This window comes from Adiantum capillus-veneris, chromosome 4 (assembly GCF_014529385.1).
Source record: "Adiantum capillus-veneris isolate H3 chromosome 4, ASM1452938v2, whole genome shotgun sequence".
Lineage (NCBI taxonomy): Eukaryota > Viridiplantae > Streptophyta > Polypodiopsida > Polypodiales > Pteridaceae > Adiantum > Adiantum capillus-veneris.
In genome coordinates this window covers 119,721,877-119,746,748 of record NC_140934.1, presented here as the reverse complement: position 1 = coordinate 119,746,748, position 24,872 = coordinate 119,721,877, and the positions used below count along the sequence as shown (strand labels likewise).

Genomic DNA, 24,872 nt, shown 5'->3' with positions numbered 1-24,872 from the left:
AAAGGGGGCAGCCTGTCCTTGCTGAAACCGTGCCTCAGAAACCATGAGCTCATCTGTGCATACCAACATGATGTATCTCCTTGTGATGCCAGCTGTCTAGATGACTCAAGAGCAAGCCTGGCATACCTGTCCCTGGTGGTGTCCCATAAGCTGTGTACAAATGATACTGATTTGGTGAGAGCCTCAACCTCCATAGGTGGGGCAGCCAGCTCCGCTCGTATGATGTCATGTGGGACTGAGGCCTTGGCTCTAATCAGCCTAGAAATCATCCATATCAAGGGTCTCTCCATATTACTCCATCCAGCACTGTCAACAGACGGCCCCCAAATCTGAACCCCGTAGTGCATAACTGAAGCGACCAGAGTGTCGAAAAGCCATAGCTTTGTTCGAGGTTCTTGGAACTGAGCCTGCGAACAAATCCTCTCTAAACCGCCTAGGGCTGCATAGGCACGAGTCAATCTAGAGTCTTCTGCCACTTTCAGTGTGAATCTCGGTCCACTAAAGACCACCCCAAGATATGTGTATGCATCAGTGTACTCCATATTGTCGTACCCATATGTGAAAGTAGGTGCTGATCTCCTAACCCACTGTGGTGTGGTATTAAATACCATGACCTTGGTTTTACCAAGGTTAACAGACAATCCACTATCCTCTGCAAAACTATGTAATGCATCCAAATGTCTCTCCATACCCTCTGGTGAGTCTGATATCAACACGATATCGTCAGCATATAATAAAAGAGGGATCCATGTCCCAGCAAGCTGAGCACCTCTGTCTCCTCCTCTGTCAATATAATCAGAGACCTCATCAACATACATACCAAATAAAGTAGAGGACAGTGGGCATCCTTGTTTCACTCCGATAGTGGAGTGAACTATGTCAGATATCCCCTCTGATGTGCGTACATGGCCCATCACTGAACTGTACAATGCCATAATCCCCCATATCAGCTCTGTGGGTACCCCCAATTCTATAAGTCGGCGCATCAATCTGGCCCTCGGTACTGTGTCAAAAGCTTTGCGGAAATCCACAAAGCTGCAGTATATCCGTCTACCATGTGCTCGACCCTCCTCAATGATAGCTCTGAGTGTAAAGACATGATCTAGTGTGGAGAAACCCCTCCTGAAACCAGCCTGCCCAGGTGCCCGTATGCCCATAATCTCTGCCCAACTGCTCAACCTATGCTCAAGGATGGATGCATATAAACGTGCCAATGTGTGTCCTACCATGATAGTACGGTAATTCCCCGGCACTGTGGGGTCTCCTGTCTTGAAGATAGGTACAATAGTAGATAATCTCCAAGACTCAAGGAAGCCCTCACACATGGCACGGTTGAATAACCGTGCAAGCATCTCTGCCAACAAATCCCCAGCATGTATAATGTGCTTTGCTACCAAACCCTCATGATCCTGTGCCCGTCTGGTCTTCATCCTGTCAATGGCCTCCTTTACCATCTCAGTGGTAAAGAAGGTGCTCGTAGCCGGACATGGCTGTGGTGGATCTGGTAGTGGTGGTTGTCCAGGTACAGCGTATAAAGATGTTGCATACTGCCCCCATAGCTCTGTAGAAGTAATCACTGGTGGGGGAGACTGCTCATGGAATAGACGCCAAGCCTCTCCTGAATCTCTACTAAGGAAGAGCTGATATAAATCTTGCTCCATCTGGACCAAGAAAGCTCGCTTCTTCCGTCGCACTAGTTATAATAACGTTTACAAAGGCCAAAGTGACCTATGAGACCTAAAAAGTTACAAGTGGTGAATCTAGTACAATGTCTGAGTACAACTAAAAAAAGGTGGGGGGGGGGGGGGGGGTTTCAGAGGAAGTCTCTCATGAGTCGGTGGAGAATCTCGTCAAAGAGAGAGAGAGAGAGAGAGAGAGAGAGAGAGAGAGAGAGAGAGAGAGAGAGAGAGAGAGAGAGAGATGACACAACGTAGTTCTGCACCCAGATACACTAGCCCCAAAGATTGGAGCCGCTTCTCGATATTTCTTTATTATTGTGATTTGCAAAGTACAATGTTTGAGGGTCCTCCTCCTCTCAATGCAGAGAGTGAGGCCCTGGGCACACTTATAAAGGCACTTGGCCAAACTCAAGAGTAGTTACAATCAAAAGAAACGCTTCTATAAGCTTCTGGCTCAAAAAACAAGCGCCCGTAGAACTATCTGTACGTGCTGCCACGTCAGCATGCATTACACAATTTCCACCACAAATCCTGGCCAGTTCGAACAATCTGTCCCGATCTTTACGCAATTTGGGCCTCGTGCTTTATTTTTAAGGGTTTTAGGACCCTTGGCCAAGTTCTGCAAGTTGGAAGGTTTAGGTTTTTTAGGCTAACCCACTTTGGGCGACACAACAAGAGCCTGTAAGTTGGTACAACGTCTTCTGCTTCTTTTCACTAGGGTTTAGACCCTTCGGATGGGTTCCGTCCTTTAGGCCATGCCACATCATCACTCTGTGAGCGATTCTATCTAGATGAGATGGCTAGATGGTGATTCTAGTGCATCAAGAGTTTGGGATTGGATGATTTGTTTGGCATTTGCATATGAATGTTCAGTGTGAACTATGTGGATGTAGACAATTATCAAAAATCTGAAGTGGATTAAAATATGTGTGGATGCGAAAGTGCTATTTTGTGCGGGTGGTCATTGGCATTGCCTTCCTGGAGACGGTGGCTACTAAAGTATTGGTGGTTACTCTACTTTAAAGGGGGGTAATGTCTCAAAGTGATGACGTCCCATGATTTTGGACTAGAAAAGGAGAGGAAGAGCAAGCCTGAACCCAAATCAGAGGTAACGCATTTTGCAACAAGATTTGCGGTGTGAAACCAGGCACATTTAGCAGGTGTTGGCGTGATAGTAAGTATGAATATGCTGACGTACACTGGGCAGCTTTACTTTTGAATGCTGAGGTTTGGAAAAGCCGTTGACTGTGGTGCTTTACCAATTGTAAAAATAACAGAGATTTTTAGATTCGCTTTTGTGCTTGTGCCTAATAAAACGAGGCTAGAGGTTCCATTAGCTGGATGGCTAACGACTAAGACTTCGTGGATCACTCAGAGGAACAATGTGTCTCTTGTTTCCTAATGATCACCCATCACATGCGCATGACAAAGGGAAAGGAAAACGAGAGAAAGGGGAAAACCTACGGTGTTCTCTTAGGAACGAACTTCAACCAATCATCGCACACAATGAACCGAAGGGCATATGGATGGTTGTCTAATGCATTGTTAACGGTGAGATATATGAATTTCCGGGTCTTCATGTTTACATCTCCTCTGGTGATGGGCCTGATTGAGGCAAATTGCATCTTATCCTTGGTTGCACAATGTTTTTTTAGGGCGGTGATTTTAACAATGCTCCGATGTTTAGTGATAATTCTTTCTCTCGGTCTTATATGCTTGATAGGGAACGGGCTTCGTGGAATAATCTCATACAAGCGTCTTCGGCATCCAAATTATGTTTATACGTCAAAACCAAGGGTTCTTGCTTACACATTTTCCCATAATGAGCCATCTTCTTATTGTGCCATAGTTGATAGATGGTATGCTTTTAACATAAAGCAATATGACAACTTCACATTTGAAATGTGGCTTGATTATTCCACGCCAATTTGTGCTTGTCATCCTTTACGGTTCAGTTTGTATTTTGGTCAGCCTCTGTTGTTTGACGTGCATTTGCCTTGTCGACGATTGCTTCATGCTAGACAGAACTACGAGATGATTTTTTGGCTCTTGTTCACAGTATTAACTTTCCCTTGTTGGCTCATATGTATGTAAACACTGATGTAACTTGGTACACATCTATAAAAAAAAGCAAGCCCTCAGTGATGACTGTGACAAAGGGTAATGGTTGTAATTGAGAACATGTGCAAATTGAAAAAATAGATCAACTCTAAGCTCTCTCTGTATATATATACCTTCATAACGTCAAAAAATTCTAAACTTGTGAATCATACGAAAGGCTAAAATTTTCATAAAAATACTAAAGCAGTCGACACAAGAAAACAGATAAAGAAATTTCATTTGTTACATTTCTTACCAATGAACTCTTGTTAAGCTAAAAACTACCACAAAACTATATAGGACTTGAATTCCATTGAGTAGTGGACATGTCTTGCTCCATAGATTCAAGTCTACACGATGAAACACCCCTAGACTTTGGGCAACATGGACACCAGAAATTGTGTACTTCACATCCTTGCAACACACCATTTTTTGTGCTGAACAAACGCACAGATCAATGTAGATAGCAACCACAGCTTTTCAAATAGTACACTTACAAGCCGCCGAAATAAGTAAGTCCATGTCAGATAATCCACGGCATCCTGCTTGGTGGCAATTGTCCCTGCTGTTATCTCAGCATTGAAGTGATCTTGCAACTGTTGATGAAGACTGCTTTCAACAGGAAAAGGTTCATAAAGAAACTGCAAATAAAACCAGCCTCAGAACTATCCATTCATAAATAGATAGCACATTAAACTAATGATGAGCGCTACAGACCTTTTTGTAGAAGCTCTTTTTAGGTTCATGGACAAGAATCACAGCTTTACCATGCTGATCATACTGGGGACGACCTGCACGTCCCATCATCTGGAGAACATCTGTGATCGGAAAATCTACGTACCGTTTCGACTTTCCATCATAGTATTCAGTCCCCTGTGAGAGATACATACCTTATCATTCATTCTTACAAGGCAAGGCAAGTCAATTGCAATAACCTTAGGAAGACAACTATGCTCATTTGAAAAAATTGAGACTTTGAACGATGAGGAAACCTTTATAATGACCAGATGTGCAGGTAAGTTTACTCCCCAAGCTAATGTGCTTGTGCTGACAAGAACCTGCACAGGCATAGACAGTTCCAGATAGACCGTTCTTTCAAAAAAGGGAATATCATTGATATAAGAGCTGAAGCACCACCTGAATCTTATTATTTGCAAACAATTCTTCCACCAATGCACGGTCATCTTCCTTGAGACCAGCATGATGCAAGCCTATTCCAAACTGCAGAGTATAATTTAAATTGGAGTCTAAAACTTGTGACACCAACATTTCCATTTCGTCTTCAGACATACGCAAGAACTGTTTTGGCCTTTCATCTGCAATGGCAAACTGATCTCCAAACCAAACATTTTTTTGTGATCAGAGACAGCAGAAAATCTACAGGAAGTTTTGCAAACAGTAGGTGCCTTACCTGGATAAGATCAAGGGCTGTCAGTCTAGTCTGCCGTCTTGATGACACAAAGATCAAAACAGGTTTTAATGGCGAATGGGTCGCTATTGCAGCATATGTGGGCTTGTTCATACTATTCATTCGTGGGCAGTAGAATTTCCCTGGATATCCCTGCACAAAGCTTTTAGCCTTCAGAAACGTTGTTTTTTATATTTAAGCATTGCTTTCATGTCATGTAACTTTGGTTTAGTTTTCCAGAACTTTATTACCATGAATGTCTTTATCATCAGAGAAGTAAGAAAAAACAGTGGCAGTCATGATTTTCCGACCTGAATATGAACTTCAAGTGGGACAGGACGAACGCTTGGCTTAAAATTGAACAGTCCAATGTCCTGAATACCAAGCCAGTTTGCCAAGTCCCTGCCACCAAAACAGCACGTAAGAACATTTGTAACCCATAGTTATCTTAAATAGAGTTCCATTAACAGTCTCCATAATCATCTTGAAACATTTACCGAGCGTTTGCAAGTGCAGTTGACAACCCCACAAACCGTATTGGTCTCTCTGTTTGTGAAGATATGTATCTCATTCTGGACACAATAACCTAAACCAGTAGATTTTCAATCATTAGCTTGTTGAATTTAATGATCTGTTAGGTCTTTACAATACATAGACTCTTGCCTCAAGAATTGGTCCACGATCCCCGCCAAGCAGATGAATCTCATCTATTATCATTAGGCCCATCTATGAAAAAAAAAAGATTTTTAGAATCGTAATTTGATAAAAAATAACCTGCATGCATTTATATGCTCAGAATAAAGACCTTTGTTACATAGCTACGAGAGTGCCAATTCCTGCTAATTCCATCCCATTTTTCTGGAGTAGATATAATGATGTCTGCCGACCGTAAGGCCTTCAGATCAGGTGTGTAATCACCTGTGAGCTCAACCTGATCAAGAAGAACTTCCCATTAAGCAAACCACAATTTCAGATCCTAGATTAAGATGATTGAATCACAACCAAGTGTTGATGCTAATCATGTAAAATATTCACTTCCTTAATGATAGAAACACCAATTACCATTTTCTTGCCCAAAACTTTCACCAGACCGTTTCTCCAGTCTTCAAGCCTTTCCTTCACAAGAGCCTTCAAGGGAGCAATATATATTACCTGCAAGAGGCTATTTTAAAAACATCTTTCACGTGTTCCTATACAAACTTTTTCTTTCCAAAATTTGAGAGTGAAATAACCAGCAAACTGTTCAAAGGACCTTCATTTCGGGTTGAGAATTGAAGAGATGAAGCATAGCAAGTTCTGAAGAAATAGTCTTCCCACTTCCTGTCGGGGCTCCTAAAAGGACATTGCTTTCTGTATGGTACAAAGTATGGAATGCCTGCATGTTCACATATCAGCCCCATTATAGTTGATACATTATGGGTGAGCGTCCATTTTGGGTAACTATGTCTTATACAGTAATAATTGACGCAACTTTAGTTTCACAAAAGATGCAGGCGCAAGTGCATGGGTCAATAGCATACACGTGAGAGTGTGAGGCTTAATGTGCTTGATTTTCATTGCATTTGGCATCAAAGAATCCTCATTGTTAAATAGTTTATGGAAGGCCAGCAACAGTAGGAATGGCCATTAATCCCAGCACTTGTGCATTTGGTTGCTGGATTTCAATATGGACTGCTTGAATTTAGTGACAACCTCCAATACTACTATAGCCACTTTGGACTAGTGATCACAAAAATATACATGAGACTTTACAGAATCCGCAACTCTTTGATACTAAATACCACACACCTATGAAGGTAGAGAAATGAAACGAAATGCTATATTAACGTCTTCAGAAGGCCAAAATGACCTATGAGACCAAAAAGTTACAACGCGGTGAATCTAATACAATGTGTAAGCACCAATAATAAAAAGGAACTGAAAAAGGGGTACTAAGAATCATAAACTGCTAGATGTGAACTAAGCAGCTAGCTGGAACTGTGAAGGATATGAGTAGGGGGGTGAAAGTAGTGACTGAGGGCTAATACAACACAATGTGTGTGTGTGTGTGTGTGTGTGTGTGTGGGGATATATTGGGTAAGCGCTGAAACAAAGGCTGATGCAAAGGATGGTACAAGATGAGCAGGGTGTACAATCTAGTACAAGATGAGCAGGGTGTACAATCTAAATCATAGGAGATCCATCATCGGTTGCTGGCGGATCTCATCAATCTCCTCCATGGTCAGTTGTTTAACCGGGCATCGTGCATGTTGGGCCAAAATGATCCGAATCCTCTGATGCAGCCTCCATGGATGTTGTCTAGTCCTCTGTAGTCGTGGGCGTCTGGATCTCCCTTGCTCGGTCGCTCGATCGATCATCGTGCCTCTGGTGTGAGGAGAATGTGAGCTCTGCTGTGGTAGCTGTTCCTCTGGCTGCCAATGTCTACTCTAAAGAAGTCTGTGATCCGCCTGTGAGACTGGCTAGCCTCTCCTCTCATCAGGCTCTCTCTATGTCTAGCAGCTCAAGCAAAAACAGTCCCAGACATCTCTGGTCCTCATACCCCATGACTCTAGAGAGAGGTCCAAAGCCCTCTCTGAATAGGCAGTGAAAACCGCCTTGTATGCCATAGTAAACTCGGTAGTGGCATGTGTAGTGCAACTCTGTCTTAGGCTCCATGTGACATAGGGGACATGTCCTGGCCTCTACTGTAGCAGGCTATAGTGTCACTTTCACAGGACACACAGTTAGTACAGTTGGTCTGGTCTAGTTCACACCGTACGGACTCTCTGGGCTGGGTAGCGACACGTGGCAAGGATACGACAGTGGCTCTAGTGGACATGCCAGGTCACCACCACCACTCAGTCTGGAGATAGACTTAGATGGCTGACATTTATGAGCCGTTGGTGGCTCTTTATGGTGGGACGTGAGTAGTAGTTGTTGGGTCATAGAGATCATCTTCTTCATATATGGTCCAACGTCGTCGTCTTGAGTAGTGAGTCTACACACAACACGTCTTCACCATCCCTGCACATCTGAGCCTCGACCCCCCCATTGTAACTCTGATCCTGGGCTGGAGCTGAGTATGCTGCAACGCCAGAGTCTGTATCGGTTCTTTGAGATAGTCAAGTCATATGTTCTGGTCTGCTGTTGTGTCTCTATGAGACCAGTTGTTATTTGTTGTTCCTTTGTTTTCAGTCTGTTTTGAGTGAGATTGTCGCGCACATTGCACTCGGGAGCACCCACTGTAGAGAACACGACACATTATCCGTGCTATAGGTGCTCTCATTTTTGGCACGCCCGATGGGACCTCAACTGAAGTCTCACTCTTTGTTGAGGTACAAATCGAGAAGCTAGCTGGTTTTTGCCTAGCTTCGCCTACTTTGCTTGGCACTGTGGAGCCTGCTGGTCTGGTCCTTTCTTGCCCTGGTCCAACCAGCTCTCGTCCTGGTCTAGGCCTTCCTCGTCCCTGGTCTAGTCCTTCCTCGTACCTAGTCTAGTCCCTCCTCGTCCCTGGTCCAGCCTGGTGGTCTAGTCACTTGCTCTGGTCACCTGTGTTCAGCCTGTTATAGGTCTTCTTGCCCAAAGCTTGGTTGGGTTTGTGGTCGCTGCATGACACATACAATGCGGTCATTAGAGCGTCAAAGCGCACTACTGAGTCCTCTGAAATACTACAACAGAAGACGACCCTTGGTACCTAGTAGAAGTCCATCAACCTCATCACCCATACCTCCACATATGGCATCACCCATTCCTCCATCCGGTACCACATCTTCCATGTCACCTTCCCCAGTAAAGCTCTCGGCTATTTTGTTACAGCACGCTATTGAGCAACGGGCTCCTGAGCAAGAGGCCATGGAGGCGTTGACCAGTGTTTTGGCCAAGGTAAACATCAAGTTTCCTACCTTCAAGGGACTCTCCTTAGAAGATGCTGACGACCATGCAAAGAGGTTTGTATCTCTCTGTAGAGGTCGTGGTCTTAATAGATAAGATGCTTATTTGGTACTCTTTCCATCTACCTTGAATGGCTTAGTAGACAAATGGTACAGTCAGTTTGCACAGAACCATTTTGCAACTTGGGTAGCTTTAGGACAACAGTTCTGTGCAGCATTCAAGCCAGGTGACTACTAGGAAAAGGTTTTGGATGAGTTGGCCAACATGGTGCTCCAGCCAGAGGAGACTTTTGCAGAACTCATGACTAAAACCAAGTCTCTGGTTACCAAGCTTCCCCAACAACCCGGTGAATTTATGGTTAAGATGTGGGTGGAGAAGGCTCTTCCCAAAACTTCTCAGCAAAAACTCCGAGAGAGTCTCCGAGCTGACGCCACTTTGGAGGAGTTTGTCGCAGCTGCTACTAGGATAGAGGGAGCGAGGAAGCTGTTCACCAACTCCCCGCAGGTAGAGACACCAAAAGTGTTTTTGGAAAGTCTTTCTGATCCGTTGACTTCTTTACGTAGGGAACTTGAAGCCCTAAAACTGCAACGCGCTCTTCAAGAGGAGAAATCACTCTCTCTTAGACAGGGGAAGCCCCCACATCACGAGGCTTTGGATCAAATCAAGAGAGAGCTAGAAGAGCTTTGGTCTCAGCAGGAGACTAAGGCTATGGTATGGTGCAGTTCGTGTCGCTCTCCAGGACACCCTTCACAAGACTGTGCCCTTCGGGCTTATTGCCACTTCAATGAAAGTCTGGGCATGAGGACAAGGACTACTACTACCTCAAGGGATTGCGACAAATACAGCAAAGTCTTGGTCCTACTCTTCAACAAGAGCCAGTACCTGCATCCAACATGGTTTCTCCCTGTGGCCATCCACACCATATGCCAGCTTTGCTGACAGCCTCTCCTATGCAAGGTATGCAAAGTACTTTTCTGTCTCAGAGCTTTTATCATACCCGTGCTCCCTCGTCATCTCAAAACTTCTATGCCTCCACCTCCAACTCCATGCACCAGGAGCAAGGACCACCTCGCCCTTCGACTCTCCCATTGAATCGGCCCATTTTGTGCTACAGATGCGGGAAATATGGTCATTACCAAAGCAAATGCCCTCTGCCCGAAGGGTTTCCTCGCTGCCGTCATTGCCCTAAAACGAAGGATCATTACAGTAAAGATTGTCCTAAATTTCGTGCATCCACGGCTGCGAACCCAAGTCAAAGCCAAAATGAGTTCACCTTTCCCAAGCTCAATTTGATAGCAACTAGCACCACTCGTCAACCACCCCCTTCCGCCCATGTGGTTACCACTCAAGAGAAGTTGCAGTTGGTAGAGGAGCCAGCGGGCGTCCTCACCCGGGCCTAGAGAGCCGCTCTCGATCTTAGTATTCCAACACGTTCGACTCCCCCACACAGTATCCCAACAGTGGATACTCTGCCTTCAGCTAGCGCCAAGCCCTCACTCAGTGACAAGCAAGAATCCAAATCTTTGCTCTTTGATATTGATGAAGCCTTCTTGGAAGCAGTGGCTGATCTAAAGCAGATCAAGGTACCAGATAAGGCACTGGAAGAAAAAGAAAAGCCTACAGCAGAGACAATCTTAAAGAATACTTTTCAACAAGTGTGACATGTTGCGGCTAGATGCGAGTTTTCGAAGTGAAACCCTTATAGTTATTCAATCACTTTACCCCGGAGTAGGTCCTAGTGGCGGGCACCTCCCAGTGCAACCATCCAAGTCCTATATGATATCCCATCACGCTGCTCCCCTCACGGATTATAGAACCCCTCGTCTCACCGTGTCCGTCTTGAGGTAGGATGCCTGAGTTCACTATGATGGCTCTAGGCCTGCAGCCTACTCAACCTGCCCCCTTCACAGTAACATTGGCCGACCAGAGGACAGTATACCATGTGGGCATAGTGGAAAAGGTGCCTCTGCAGGTACAAGATTTCACTTTTAGTTTAGATTTTGTTGTAATTCGTCTTCCACAGGTTGAGGGCGGATTTCCCTTGCTCATCGGTAGACCATGGCTGCGACACACTAAAGCACTTCATGATTGGGGAAACGATGCCATGTGGATACATACTCCTGGCTCCTCGATGCAACCAATTCGCCTAGAAGGAGGCATGGATCCCGTCGTGCAACATAGTTCTTTGCCCCTAGCAAGCAGCCTTAAATTGGAACAGCCTACTCCACCTCACGGGTCAGATGCTGATCTGTTGGAGTGGTTGGATGCTACCAAATCTATGCCTTGTTTTGGAGTCTCGATTTACTCTTTCCCTGAGAGTACAGACTCTTCCAATTTTTCCAAAGTAACTAAACCTAATGAGCCACCTCAAAGGTTGAAGGTCACACAAGCTACTCTTGATGCGCCCTTGGTGGAAGCCTTTGGATTTGGTGAGCCTATGAAGAATCATAGAAGCGGGAAGAAATCACCTCTACAAGAGTTCACCCCCCCTCAAACATCAGCCTCAGTGGTGTCTGCTTCTCTGACCAGAACAAAACTCTCCTCTGTGTCTAGCAATCTCCCTTCACAGAGCCCAACCTGCTTGATGAATTCCTTGCTCATGATAGTTGTCTTGCTCATGGTACCTCCTCATGCTCTCCATCGACTGCTGCGCTCTATAGCATCTCCTCTTTCAGCCAGTGGACCATGGAATTCATATAAATGGAACACGAATTCTTCCGACTATACCTTGCATCGGAGATGAATATATATTTGTTATCTGCCAACCCCTCACACCCTCTCACCCCCATCTACCCCCTATCCCCTACACCCTACCCTTCCCCTCACACTCACTCACCCTCCTACTCACCCCTCGCCCCTACCCACCCCTTCCCTTGCCCTCGCCCCTACCCACTTCCCCCTCGCCCCTACCCACCCCCTTCCACCCCTCGCCCCTACCCACCCACTTCCACCTCTCGCCCCTATCTAGCCCCCCCTCGCCCCTACCCACCCAGCCTCTCCTTCGCCCCTATCCTTTCCCCCTCTCGCCCCTATCTAGCCGCCCTAGCCCCCTCACCCCTATCCAACCCTCCCGACCCCTCCCAGCCTCGGCCTCAGCTAGTTCTTTTTCCACCCCGCTGATCAGCCCCTTAGCAAGCTACCAATCCCCTCCTATTCCTCAATCACTCCCCTGTACTTTAGAGCATTTTGGCTCTTTCCTTGTGGCTTTCAAGCATTCACCTGGTTGCCATCACGATGAAGCTTAAACTTATTTGCGGTATTACTCGAGCTTCTGGTCATCCCTCTTTTCGAGCAACTTCATTTGCAAGCATGGACCAGGTCATTTTCCTCTCACTATGGTTATGGAGGATAAAGATGCGTTGGATCCAAACCGAGCATATCTCTTTGCTGTGGAGCCTCATTCTGTTTTACCAATTGGGATTCTTGGTCTATGCAATCATACTGGGTTCCTGCCTATTCGAAGACTTAAGGCGTTTGCAAGCAGTGCAATGTTTTTAATCCCACTTTTGAGGCATGTAAGGTCATGGTTGGGCCTAGCACCTGCTTCAAGAAAAACATATAGATGCGGTACCTAGTGGTTTTCTTTCACAGTTTTTAGAGTATTTCCTCTGACTGAGACGGTGAGCGGTTTTGTGGCGGGCAACTTGTAGTAGGCTACAGTGTCACTTTCACAGGACACAGAGTTAGTACAGTTGGTCCGGTCTAGTTTACACTGGACAGACTCTCTGGGCTGGGCAGCGACACGTGGCAGGGATATGACAGTGGTTCTAGTGGACATCGTGGCCAGGTCACCACCACTCAGTCTGGAGATAGACTTAGATGGCTGACATTTATGAGCCGTTGGTGGCTCTTTATGGTGGGACATGAGTAGTAGTTGTTGGGTCATAGAGATCATCTTCTTCATATATGGTCCAGTGTCGTCGTCTTGAGTAGCGAGTCTATACACACAACACGTCTTCACCATCCCTGCACATCTGAGCCTCGACCCCCCCATTGTACCTGTGAGTCCTGAGCTGGAGCTGAGTGTGCTACCACGCCAGAGTTTGTATCGGTTCTTTGAGATAGTCGAGTCATATGTTCTGGTCTGCTGTTGTGTCTCTATGAGATCAGTTGTTATCTGTTGTTCCTTTGTTTTCAGTTTGTTTTGAGTGAGATTGTCGCGCACATTGCACTGAGGAGCTGCTCTGCTTGAAATGTCTCCTCTTTTCTTCAATACGCAGATGACCCATGTGCTGCCCAGGGCTCTTACCAAGGACTATCAGAGTCTCATTCGTCACAAGTGTCCCGTCTGGGTTGAGGTGGTCGACTTTCCTCGCACTTGGCGTCATTTTCTTCCTTGGTTGGCTGCTCAGTTAGGCAAAGTCATTTGCCCTCCTAAGCTTGAGGCAAACACGAACTGTTTTTGTATTTTGTGGGACACGGATATCCCCACACCAGCAAGCATTTCGATCAATTCTGGGGATACAGTGGTTGGAAAGCGCCCATTTAAGCTTAAATGGGGCAAGTTTGCGAATTCTCGCTTCCGATGTGGCAAATTTGGTCATATGCAGTCCGAATGTGCGGAACCAAATCTGCAACCACCTCCTTCAGCCGTCCCTGCTTCTCAACCTTGCTCGCCTTCAAAACCTTCTACTGAGGTTCAAACTAAAGGAGTTTCAACCTCCTCCCCCTTAGATGGGGCCATTAAAGGAAAGGGGAAACAAGTACAATTGTCTGCACTTTCTGCTTCTCCAAATATTAAAGACAAGGGAAAAGAACAGGTTTCGACCTCTCAAACTTGGATAGTGCCCAAGAAACTAGTCAAAGCTGCTACACCTCGTGTTCCGGCATCTTCTCGTAATTATGTGCCTCCCTTGAAGAATGTTGCTCAGAAAAAACTCCCTTGTAATGACAACACTTCTTTGGCTGAAGCTTGGGACAAGGTTGTTCGTTCTTACAAAGAGGTTGTTACTGGAGAAGCTTCTTCATCGCAAGGTGCTTTTCCTTTCAATTATCCAGGTCCAGGTATTGACCCACCTTCTCAGGCACCTTCAGCTGGGGAGGATGTGTCGATGGGCACTGGTACTTGAGTTTTATTCCCTCCTTTCTCTCCATGTTTCCTCGTCCACTGTATATACCATATAGAATGCATAGTTCTTTGAATTGCATCTCCTATAATGTGCGTGGATTATGCAATCACAACAAGTGGCGGCTTACCTGGCACTATGTACATACATGTAAAGCAGATATTGTCGTTCTTCAAGATCATAATCAGCATCAATTTGCAGGATAGACTGAATAGCTTATGCAGGATCAGTTGGCCATTCTGGAGTGCTTATGCTTGTTCGACATGAACTCTTCCCGACCTTGGTCTTTAATGACCTGGCTGGGAGGTGGATGGTCATCCAATGTATTGTTAATGGAGAAGTTTTCGAATTTGGAGGATTATATGCATACACAGCTTCTGCAGATAGAGCACGGTTGTGGAGTGCTATCTCCTCGTATTGTTGGCGTTCCAATGCCTTTCTCTGCGGGGATTTTAATAATGCACCAAACCTTGCGGATAATACTACTGGCCATTCTCACATGCTTCATATGGAGCGGCAATCTTGAGACCTATTTCTGTCGACCTATAATGGGCTTGATTTGTGACCCTTTTTGCATGCGACTGATCCAGGCTTTACTTTTCAGCACAATGCTCAATCCATGTATCGTGCTCGGCTGGATCGCTGGTATCTTTTTCACATGCAACAATATGATGACTTTGTATGCGAGATGACCATTGATTATGCTATGTGTCTCTCAGATCATTTTCCCGTATGCTTTAAACTTCGTTTTGGCTCTTTTGATGTCAATGATCGCCTACCCAAGAAAAGACTTCTGCATGTCAATAATCCTTATCTCAAGCATGAGCCTTTTCGCACTATGATTGTGAATATCATCCCGCCTTTGCTATCCTAGATGCATGTTCACTTGGATATAGCATGGTTTCGTTTGGTTATGCGTGTTCAATCAGTTATACACGATTATGGCAGGGATTATTTGTCACAATTAAGGGAACAGGTTAACTAGGCAAAGGATGCTTGTAGCCGATTGATGCACTTGGCTAATCATTCTTCTCTTGCTGATGCTCAAATGACTGAGTTGTTTTCTACTTATGCAATTTTAAGGGAACAGGATTATGGCAGGGATTATTTGTCACAATTAAGGGAACAGGTTAACCAGGCAAAGGATGCTTGTAGCCGATTGATGCACTTGGCTAATCATTCTTCTCTTGCTGATGCTCAAATGACTGAGTTGTTTTCTGCTCGTGCAATTTTAAGGCACAATGATGAGAGGAAATTGGCCAAATGGCAGACTCGAGCTCGTCAACAGGCTTTTGCAGATAAAGGATGTGCTTTTAAACAATTCTTTAAGCATTTCTATCACTCGAGGCAGTCTCAAGCTATACGGAGAGTTAAATTATCGTCAGGGGAGTGGACCTCCACTCTTCAAGAGCTAGCACTAGCCCTACGCTCTCATTATGGCAAGATTTTTGAGGCCCCTTCTTCTCCCACGAGAGAAGCTCGCCAAACGCGTCAAGTGTTTCTATCGCATGTTACTTCCATTCTCTCGTTGCGGCAGGCTCAAGACTTGGAAGCTATTTTCACTGAGTCCGAATTGCATATCAGCTTGCTTGATTTAGGTCAATGGAGAGCCCCTGGTTGGGATGGTCTCTTTGTGGAATTCTTCTTGTCTTTCTGGGATTATTTGAAGTTGTCTCTATTATTCATGATGAATACAGCTTGGGAACAACAGGAATTACCCTCCTCTTGGAAAGAAGGTTTGCTCAAGCTGATCCCTAAGCATGCATTGTGTGAAGAATTTTCACATTCGCGGCCTATTACACTTATGCCTGTGGTATATAAATTAATGGCAAAAATGCTTGCTAACCGACTCAAATGCTTTCTGCATGAAGGCTTGCATCAATCTCAATACGGCTTCATTCCGCGACGTCAGATTACTGATAACCTCACAAATGTCATTATTGGTATGGAATATGCAAAATATACTCGACAGGATGTGTTAGTCATGCAGGTTGACATTGAAAAGGCATTTGATACTGTTCTTTGCGATTACATTGCAAATACCATGCGACATTTGGGCTTTGGGCCTAGGCTATCCCGTGATGTGCTTTTCTTGTATATAAATAGTACTTCTGCAGGTTTGCTGGATGGTTCTCTCACAGAATCTTAGCCTTTGGGACGGTCGGTACGGCAGGGCTGCCCTCTGAGTGCTTTGCTTATGCGATCGCTACTCATTCCTTGTTTATGTACTTGGATTCCTTGACCTCCACTGGAAGGCTACATGGCCTTACTTTACCTTCTGGTCGACACTTTGCTGGCTTAGGCTTATGCGGATGACTCTTTGTTCATGCCTCGTCATAACTATGATGATGTACAACAGATTATGCATACTCTTCACTTGTTTGGATTGGCAGCAGGTCTCAAAGTTAACTTTTGCAAATCCAAATTCCAAGTTGAATTATTGGAAATTGTCCACGTGGCCACTTCATGTGCGTCTTAGGATTGTCCAATGCATCCTTCTGGCTTATGTGCATTTTAACTTGCCTTTGTTGTCTTGGCCTCGGTTGCGCTTGCAGTCTCTCATGTCCAATATTTTAGAACATTTTTGGCAAACCTCGTCTACCAAGAGGGGCATTCGGCTTTTATCTATGGACAAGTTGTGTTCTCCCAAGCGGCTTGGAGGGTTGAATATTTTGGACTTGAGACGTCATCTTCTGGCTCTCATGGTCACACATTTATGTGCGCACATTGTCACCCCTTCTTTTGGTCGTTGGCAACTGACTTATTGGGATGTTGTTTTTGGGAAGCTTGAAGGACACATTCCTGGATGTCCCTTTACTTCTTCTCTAATTGTTGATTGGAAGGTTGTCACTTCACATTTGGCTTGGGATGGTCGACAATCCTCTGGCGGTAACTCTCTTCGCTTGGAGAGTCTGCATTGGAGCAGGGTTTTTGCTTCGACTTTGGTTCAACGGTCTCCTCGCCAAGCGTATTTTCTTTCTCAAAAAGGAATCTGTCAGGTGCATCAGGTGGTTGATGACTCGGGTTATGTTCTTTCTTTTGCTGATGCCGTCTCCCGCTTTCGGTTGGGTCTTCATTATTCTCCTCTCCGGCGGGAGATTCAAAACATGCTTACTGCTCATTCGCCCATTCCTCCGCTGGATGAAGACTCTCGCTTCTCTGATTGGAATCTGGCTACTACTAGATTGGATTGCATCTCAGCTGCCAGTGTCTATGCCATTCTTCAGTCTGAAGTATGGATTGTGCATCGGGGTAATCAGCTGTGGTCGCTTTCCGAGTCAGCCTTGTGGTGGTAGCACGCATTGTCTCGCATTTGGCAGAATCATCTGCCTTTGAAGGAACGTGTTTTCTTGTGGCGGTGCTTGGTGGGAGCTCTACCTGTTGGCAGTGTGTTGCATGCTCGGCATATTGCGCCTTCCCGTTGCCCCAGATGCCTTGAAGTTGAGGAGACCGTGCCACACTTGCTGTGGTGTTGTCGTCACTCCAGAGCCTTCATTCGGCAAGTGTTGGCTGCTCTTCGACTACGTTCTCCTTCCGGCTCTTTTCACATACAATTTTGGCTTTTTGGGGTACTTTGGTCACCACAATCTCAGTTTGCGGTCTTCTTCACCTGGGTCAGATTTTGGACTATGTGGGCCATCTGGCATCATAGGAACTCCTTAATGTTCCAGGGCACTTTTGTTGACCCCTTTCCCTATTTCAAATTATCTCTTGGTCAAGCGCTACATTTTGGCTATGAAGCTGGAGACATCACTCTTGATGCCTACAGGATTTACTTTGACTGTTTCTAGCCTTCGGAGCCTTATAGTGCTCCATCTTTTGTATCCCTTTCTTTTCGTGGGTTTTCCTCACTTTGAGGTTTCCCACTTGTAAATTAATCAAAGCAAATTTACAAAAAAAAAGTGTGTGTGTGTGTGTGTGTGTGTGTGTGTGCGCGCGCGCGCACGCGTTTGCATGTGCTCCTACGCGTGGTCGCCCTCGGCCCCTCTGTGGGGTCGCCCATCACTTTGTGACATAAACCCCTCTTGAAAGAAATGCAATCCCCCTCGATTACGCCTCCAAAACCAACATAAGCCAACAGCCAGTCTTGCAGACACTGACTCTAAGTACCGATGCACTACACAACACATCTCCAGTACTTGCACGAAGACGACATTCACAGACCATTCACATCACATTCACATCACTATCCCCGTCGAGATCTTTGATGAGAATCATGATCATCGTAATGTATTTAGCAATCACATCCAGATCTCACCGATCTCTAGCAGATGTCGGGATTGCCTAAATCTTGTCATTATCATATCCACAACACCCCTCAGGTGAACAAGACTGAAATGTTGCACTCATTTCGTCTTTCAAGCATGCACTCAAACATCACACACATCAAAGAGCACATATAACAAATTCATTTAAGGAGTTCCCGTTTGATAGTACTTCTTTTCATATAGTCATACAGCAAAATACTATCACCCCAAGGTAAAGCTCTAAACTGCGAGGAATATTTGCTAGGTCCTCCTCCATCCATTTCGCATCTGATGTTTAAAAATTCTTGACCTTGACTAAATACCTGTGTATAAGCTTACCTTTCATTTTCCTTTCCTTGTAAGTCAGTATCTATTCTAGAATGAGAATCTCCTCTCTCTTCCACTTCAGGTTGCTCCTCGGGCCCCTTGTCCACTGGCACCTCACCGTTGTAAGGTTTCAACGGACTCACATGAAATGCATTATGAATCTTCCAAGTATCTGGTAACTTCAATCTGAAGGATACATGAATCTGGAAAGGGCCATAGTATCTCATACTCAACTTTGAGAAAGGTTTCTCCTTACACTTCCATTTTCGTAGTCATGCATGCCTTCTCAAAACATAGAAGCAGCCAATCATCTTCCTTTAAGTGCAAGTCACGTCGATGCTTGTCCGCTGCCTTCTTATGCCTTGCTTGCGACTTCTCAAGAGCCTCGCACACCTTTGCAAAAGGAGTCTCTAGATACTGAGCATATTGACCGTCTTCTTGATCGAAACAACGTGAGTAGGAATCTGTCGATGACTGTCATGATGCCATCATGCCACTCTGAGTCTTAGGAGGATCAAAAATAAAATCCATTGTTATACTTTCCCAAGGTTGGTTAGGTATAGATAAAGGTTGTACAAGACTTGGTGCCTTATGCTTGTCGAAGTTGACCTCATGGAATATTAAACAACTACGAACAAACTCATCCACATCCTCCGCCAGTAAAAAAACCGTTCCACACCTTTCAAGGTGGTATCTATGCCGCGATGGCCCGAAAAAGGTGGACAGTGGCACTTTGCCAAAACCTTATTTCTTAGCACTTGTGTAACACACGACATGTTCTTCCGCATTAAATAGCCTTCCGTGAGCGAATAGCCCGCAACTCCTTCCCCACTCTACAACCGGTAAAAAATGTTTGCAAAATACGTCTGTGGCTAACTGATCTACCATATCCTCGAAGCTGTGATGATGAACTGCCAAAACCAAAGGCTTACAAGACAATGCATCCACCACCCATCTGAACATGCACAATTTGAAAGTGAAATTGTGACAAAATGTTTGCCCACCGCATCTACTTGTCCGAAAGCTGTTTCTGAGACAAGAAATAGCGTAAACATTGTTGATTCGTGAACACTGTAAAATCGGCTCCGAGTAGAAAGTCTTGTCACTATGAAAGAGCACGGATGGCTGCCAGCAACTCCTCGCACATCTATGAGACCCATTCACGTCTAGAAAACATTCTACTCTCATAGGCTACAACCTGGCCTTCCTGCATCAAGACCGCTCCCAGATTGCGGCGACAGGCACCACAGTATACCTCAAATGGCTTTTGCAAGTCTGAAAAAACCAAGATTCGGCCAATCGTCAACTTCTCCTTGAGAGTCTCAAAGGTTGCAATCTCAGATGGTCCCCAAGTGAAAGGAACCCCTTTCTGTGTCAAAGCATGTAGAGGAGAAGCAATCTCTGCAAACTTTCGAATGAACCGCCGATAGTAAGAACACGAACCCAAAAAGTTGCGAACCTCATGAACATTCTTCAAATGTGGCCAATCTTTGATGGTCTCAACCTTGGTCGGATCCATTTTGACACCCTCCGCAGAGATGATGTGTCCCAAAAAGTGGATTTCTGGTAAGAAAAACTCACTCTTCTTCCCATTCACCACCAACCCATGTTGCCTCAATGCCTGTAAGACCTGTAACAGGTGGAGTCGATGCTCTGCTCATCCTTTGAGAATATGATGATAAAAAAGGTGCCCACAAATGACCTATACTCTCGAAAAATCCTATCCATCATCATGTTGAATGTTGCAGGAGCATTTGTGAGACCAAAAAGCATCACCAAATACTCATACAATCCAAAGGACGTCCTAAATGCGGTCTTGTATACATGTCCAGAAGCAATCATTATCTGATGATAGCAACTTTTCATTTCAATACTACTGAAACAAGTAGAACCCTCTAGCCTGTTCAGTATATTATCGATCCTGGGTATTGGAAACTTATTCTTGATGGTGATTTTATTGAGAGCCATGTAGTCAATGCACATCCTCCAAGATCCATCTTCTTTAGAACTAACACCACTCGCGAACAAAATGGTGATGTATACTGTTTCCAACAATTCTTTCACTTGGTTCATAATCTCTTCATTTTGGGCTCTGCTTACTCTGTAAGGTGGCCGGTTCCGCGGCGTACTGCTTGGAATCAAATCAATCATGTGATCTTGAGGACTTTGAGGAGATACCTCCCCTGGTAAGCCTTCTGAGCAGCAGTCAGCTTGATCTCGTACTTTACCCCACGCTCCTCAAAGCTCCGTACTTTCATCCATGAGCCTTCAGAGAAACAGTCAACCCGAGCTTGCAAAAATTCTTGTCGTTCCTTCTAAAGGTCGCACAAATTTGACATTTTCTTCTCATCTATCTCATTTAAGTAAACAATTTGTTACTGTTGTTCGTATCTTGTCCAATTCGAACTGTGACCAATCTATCTGTCGTGTACGTAAGAGTGCCCCCATGCATTGCAAACCCTTGCTTCGCATGTCCCATCAGTTGTTGCATGGACTCAGACTTCTGCAACAACAGACAATAATCTCGTATATCTTTAGGTAGACCACACAAAAATCGCTCTATCTGCTGCTTGAACATAATTTTCTTGAAAGAAGAGGCCGGTAAGAAAGTGTCCCAAAATCTCTGGTAGTAGTATCTAGTGTGTCTTGGTCATCCTCAAATGATTCCAAGCTGTGATCACCTCACGTTCATATTCCTGAGCGAGCCATGAGGAAGTAAATATTCTTTAGAAGAAAATCCACTTTGTTGATGCCGCCCTCCTTAAAAGCAGGATAGACCACCAAGTCTGTGTGTTCCCCTTGAGGAAGGATGCCACCCTCCGGACTTTAGAATGCTCTGAATAGAGTTCTCCAAAATATACTTCTGAGATCTTCTATGGGAACGACTCTTCTTTGCCTTCTTCTTGCCTTTGCTCTGTCTCTGGATCTTTCTCCTCTCCTTGCCCTTTCTTCCGTCGTCACTGGAATCGGAGGTCGAGAACGGAACGTCGTTCCGGAACGGGGTGTAACCGGAACGGTGTTCTGGAACGAGGGGAACATGAGGCGGAACGGCGGAACACGGGACGGAACGGGCAAAAGTAGGGATTTGCGGGCAAAAAAGTAGGCTTTTGGGGGTAGATTTGGAGCTGTTTGGGGAGCATATTTGGTGCAGTTTGAGGGCAGGTTTGGTGGCAGATTTGGGGGCAGTTTTTGGGTTGTATAGGAGTTTATTTGGGACTAAGATGAATGGAGGTAGTTCAAGCCTTACTATGGTGGACCGTCCGGCCCCCCTTCCTCCTCCCCGTTCTCGTCCCGTTCAGGACCGTTCTACATTCCCGTTTCGGGTAACTATGGTCCCTTTAGGCCCTGTTGGACAAGAGCCCATAAGTTGGAACAACTTTGAAATCCTTGGTCTTTATTTTCAAGTCTCTCAGCTATGCTTTGCAAGTTGGTAGCACTTCTCTGCATCTTTCCATCGGTCCTTGAGACCGCTTTGTCTGGAGTCATTGATTTGTGATAAATAGACCCACCCAAGCTTTGGACACGAAGACCCTTGAGCTTTCTCGAGAGTCTAGACCCACTCGACTAGACCAAGCTAGACTCGACAAGACCACTCCAACTAGACGAGGGCGAGAGACTAGACTAGCTAGACCAAGCTGGATGCAGTCGAAGGTGGACCAGACCAGGCTAGTCTAGACCGACACGCTAGGCCAGGCAAGAGACTAAACTGGCTATCTTCTCGACCATGTAAGCTTAGCAGTGAGACTCTAGTTGAGGTCCCACCAGGCGTGCCAAAAAAGAGAACACCTATAGCAGGAAAAGTATCACGTGCTCTCTATTGTGGGTGCCTCTCAGTGCTGTATGCAAGAAATCTCACTCCAAATAGAATAAACACTATAAAGCAATGGAGCAACAAAGCAAACTCAAATGATTCAACAGTAGACTCCAAACACTATGAAACAAGACTAACTCATGAACCAGTACAGACGCTGGTTGGCAGCACACTCAGCTCCAAGCCCAGGACTCATAGGTACAATGGGGGTGTCGAGGCTCCCTCTGTGTGGGGAGAGTGCAAGTTAGAGAGTGCTAGACCGAGCACAAGACTCAAGACTCTAGACTCATAGAAAGTATGATGCATCCGACGACTAGAACCAACTAAGCATGTATACAACCATATAGAGCAGCCAACAGCCAACAAAATATCCCTGACATTCCAGCTAAGTCTATCTTCGAACTGTGGTGGCGGTGAACTGGTCACGGTGTCTACTAGACCACCACTCCCTGTGTCTTACCATGTGTCACTGCCCGAACGAGAGTCCACCCAATGTGAACCCAAGACCAACTGTAACTGCCTCTCTACTGCATGTCAAGGTTGTTGGTACGGACCACTTGAAAATTAGTCCATGCCGAAACAAGTTTCGTCTCAAAAATGTCATCCAAAAAGTAGTCACAATATGCAGTCTTGAATTTTGCCCATGTCTTTGGACGAGCGGCTTTGGCAGAAAGTGCAGCGCACCATGTCATAGCACTGTCTTTGAGGCAAGAAGTGACTAAGATTTGCCGGTTCTTAAAATAACATTAAATTGTTGCACAAACTTGAGAGCGTTCTTTTTGTCTTAGTGCAGTCAAAGGCCATACATCCAAATTTCTTGCAAGTAGATTATGCACCAACAAATATACTCCATTACATATCAGAACATGTGAGCCCCATAGAAACACATATCAACAAGCACCAAAGAGGGGTAATGCCCGTGTCCCAAAAAAAAATGCAAATCTATTTGCAATGCCAGTAGCTTGAGCCACAGGAGTCACTTTCCCAAACCAGAAGCAATCGGGAGTGATGCAACACCCGAACATTTAGAAAACCAACAATCTCGACCAGTATTTTCCAATTACGCCAGATCAGTTCCTCATGGGTGTCCATGCCAATGCATATTGTTTCAAAAGCATTTGCTTACATTGGGGCTTGGAGCACAAGACCTTGTGAAACCTATGAGCAGCATAATGGACACCATCTACACCATATGCTTTCAATTGAGAATTGTGCTACTGACCCACATCACACGCATTAGGCATTTTACCAAGGGAAAAATGAAGTAAAAGCGCTATCAGCAAATCATTGCACTGAAGACAAATTTAGACAAAGCAAGAGTCACCACATACTCCGGAAGAGCCTTATCAGCCTTCTCAAGCATTACAAATTTCAACAAATTTCTTATGCAGGGCATCAAAAACAACATGAGCATATGCATTCTCTGAACAGTGAACTTGCTGCTCAATATGCCTGTGCTTTCGATCGACACTAGCGGAATGTCCCCTACCCTCCTAAACCTGGTGGTATACTTAGTAGCCATGAGCTGATTCTGTTTCTGCTCAAGGTAGATCTATACTGATGACACATGCATGCACACACAACAGAAGGTTTCTCTTTAGCTGAGAATTCCTCAACCTTGCTTTTCTCTTGATAGTTACACTAGCACACATACAAACCACATCACTTTGACATTAGTCACCTCCTCAAGTCCAAAAATTATCCTACAATAAGCACACTAAACACAGTTCATCAAGATTGTTATACTTACTTGAGTTTGGATAGGATTAAAATGAGAGAATTTGTACAAGCCCTCATAGATTTCATTGTTGAGAGCACTGACTGGAAGGGGATGCAAATCCAACAACTCTGTATGAGGTGGATGTACCTGCCGGACAGACTATTCAATAAAAAGTTCGGCTAGAAATACAAAGAGAATGGACGTAACAGTCTACCTCTGGCAGTATTAGGTGTTGGAAAGAAACTGTGTGAAACGCCTCAGCCTGCAACCATCGATCTGATACGACACGAATATAATACTGCGAAGGAAGTGGCTCAAAAATAGGTATAGTAAAAGTCACTGATTGGCTCCCCTCGGAAACTGTTTTTTTAGACATGCTGAATTGCTCCGAATGGTAGATGTACTCATTTTCAGAATCCTGAAGAAGAAAATAATACAATTCTATGCAGCTTTGAAAATAATTCATGGATAAAAGCTAATGGTAACAAAAGGAAAACACCAATAACAACATGGTAGGGCCCAACAATATTTTGTACAAAAGGTCTTACCTCAACCAAAATCCACCATCTCTCACTTGTTCCATGCCATCGTTCTTTCCAGACAAAATCTGGAGTCATTGTCAAAACTACCTGCAAGAAGTCCAA

The 24,872-nt window shown here is 45.0% G+C and overlaps 1 protein-coding gene across 3 annotated transcripts in view; it reads right to left on the bottom strand.

The window, feature by feature from the left end:
• The window catches only part of LOC147459892 (U5 small nuclear ribonucleoprotein helicase), a 253,188-nt gene that overhangs the window by 26,614 nt on the left and 201,702 nt on the right, over positions 1-24,872 (bottom strand). For all 3 annotated transcript variants that reach the window (XM_086511073.1, XM_086511074.1, XM_086511075.1), the window contains 14 exons: positions 24,777-24,857; positions 24,443-24,646; positions 24,259-24,375; positions 6,440-6,562; positions 6,250-6,339; positions 5,993-6,118; positions 5,851-5,913; positions 5,685-5,773; positions 5,499-5,589; positions 5,191-5,340; positions 4,917-5,108; positions 4,772-4,837; positions 4,497-4,652; positions 4,277-4,420 (listed from right to left, as the gene is read on the bottom strand). In XM_086511073.1, the coding sequence (XP_086367199.1) occupies positions 4,277-4,420; positions 4,497-4,652; positions 4,772-4,837; positions 4,917-5,108; positions 5,191-5,340; positions 5,499-5,589; positions 5,685-5,773; positions 5,851-5,913; positions 5,993-6,118; positions 6,250-6,339; positions 6,440-6,562; positions 24,259-24,375; positions 24,443-24,646; positions 24,777-24,857 (1,692 nt within the window). The remainder of the gene's footprint in view (positions 1-4,276; positions 4,421-4,496; positions 4,653-4,771; positions 4,838-4,916; positions 5,109-5,190; positions 5,341-5,498; positions 5,590-5,684; positions 5,774-5,850; positions 5,914-5,992; positions 6,119-6,249; positions 6,340-6,439; positions 6,563-24,258; positions 24,376-24,442; positions 24,647-24,776; positions 24,858-24,872) is intronic.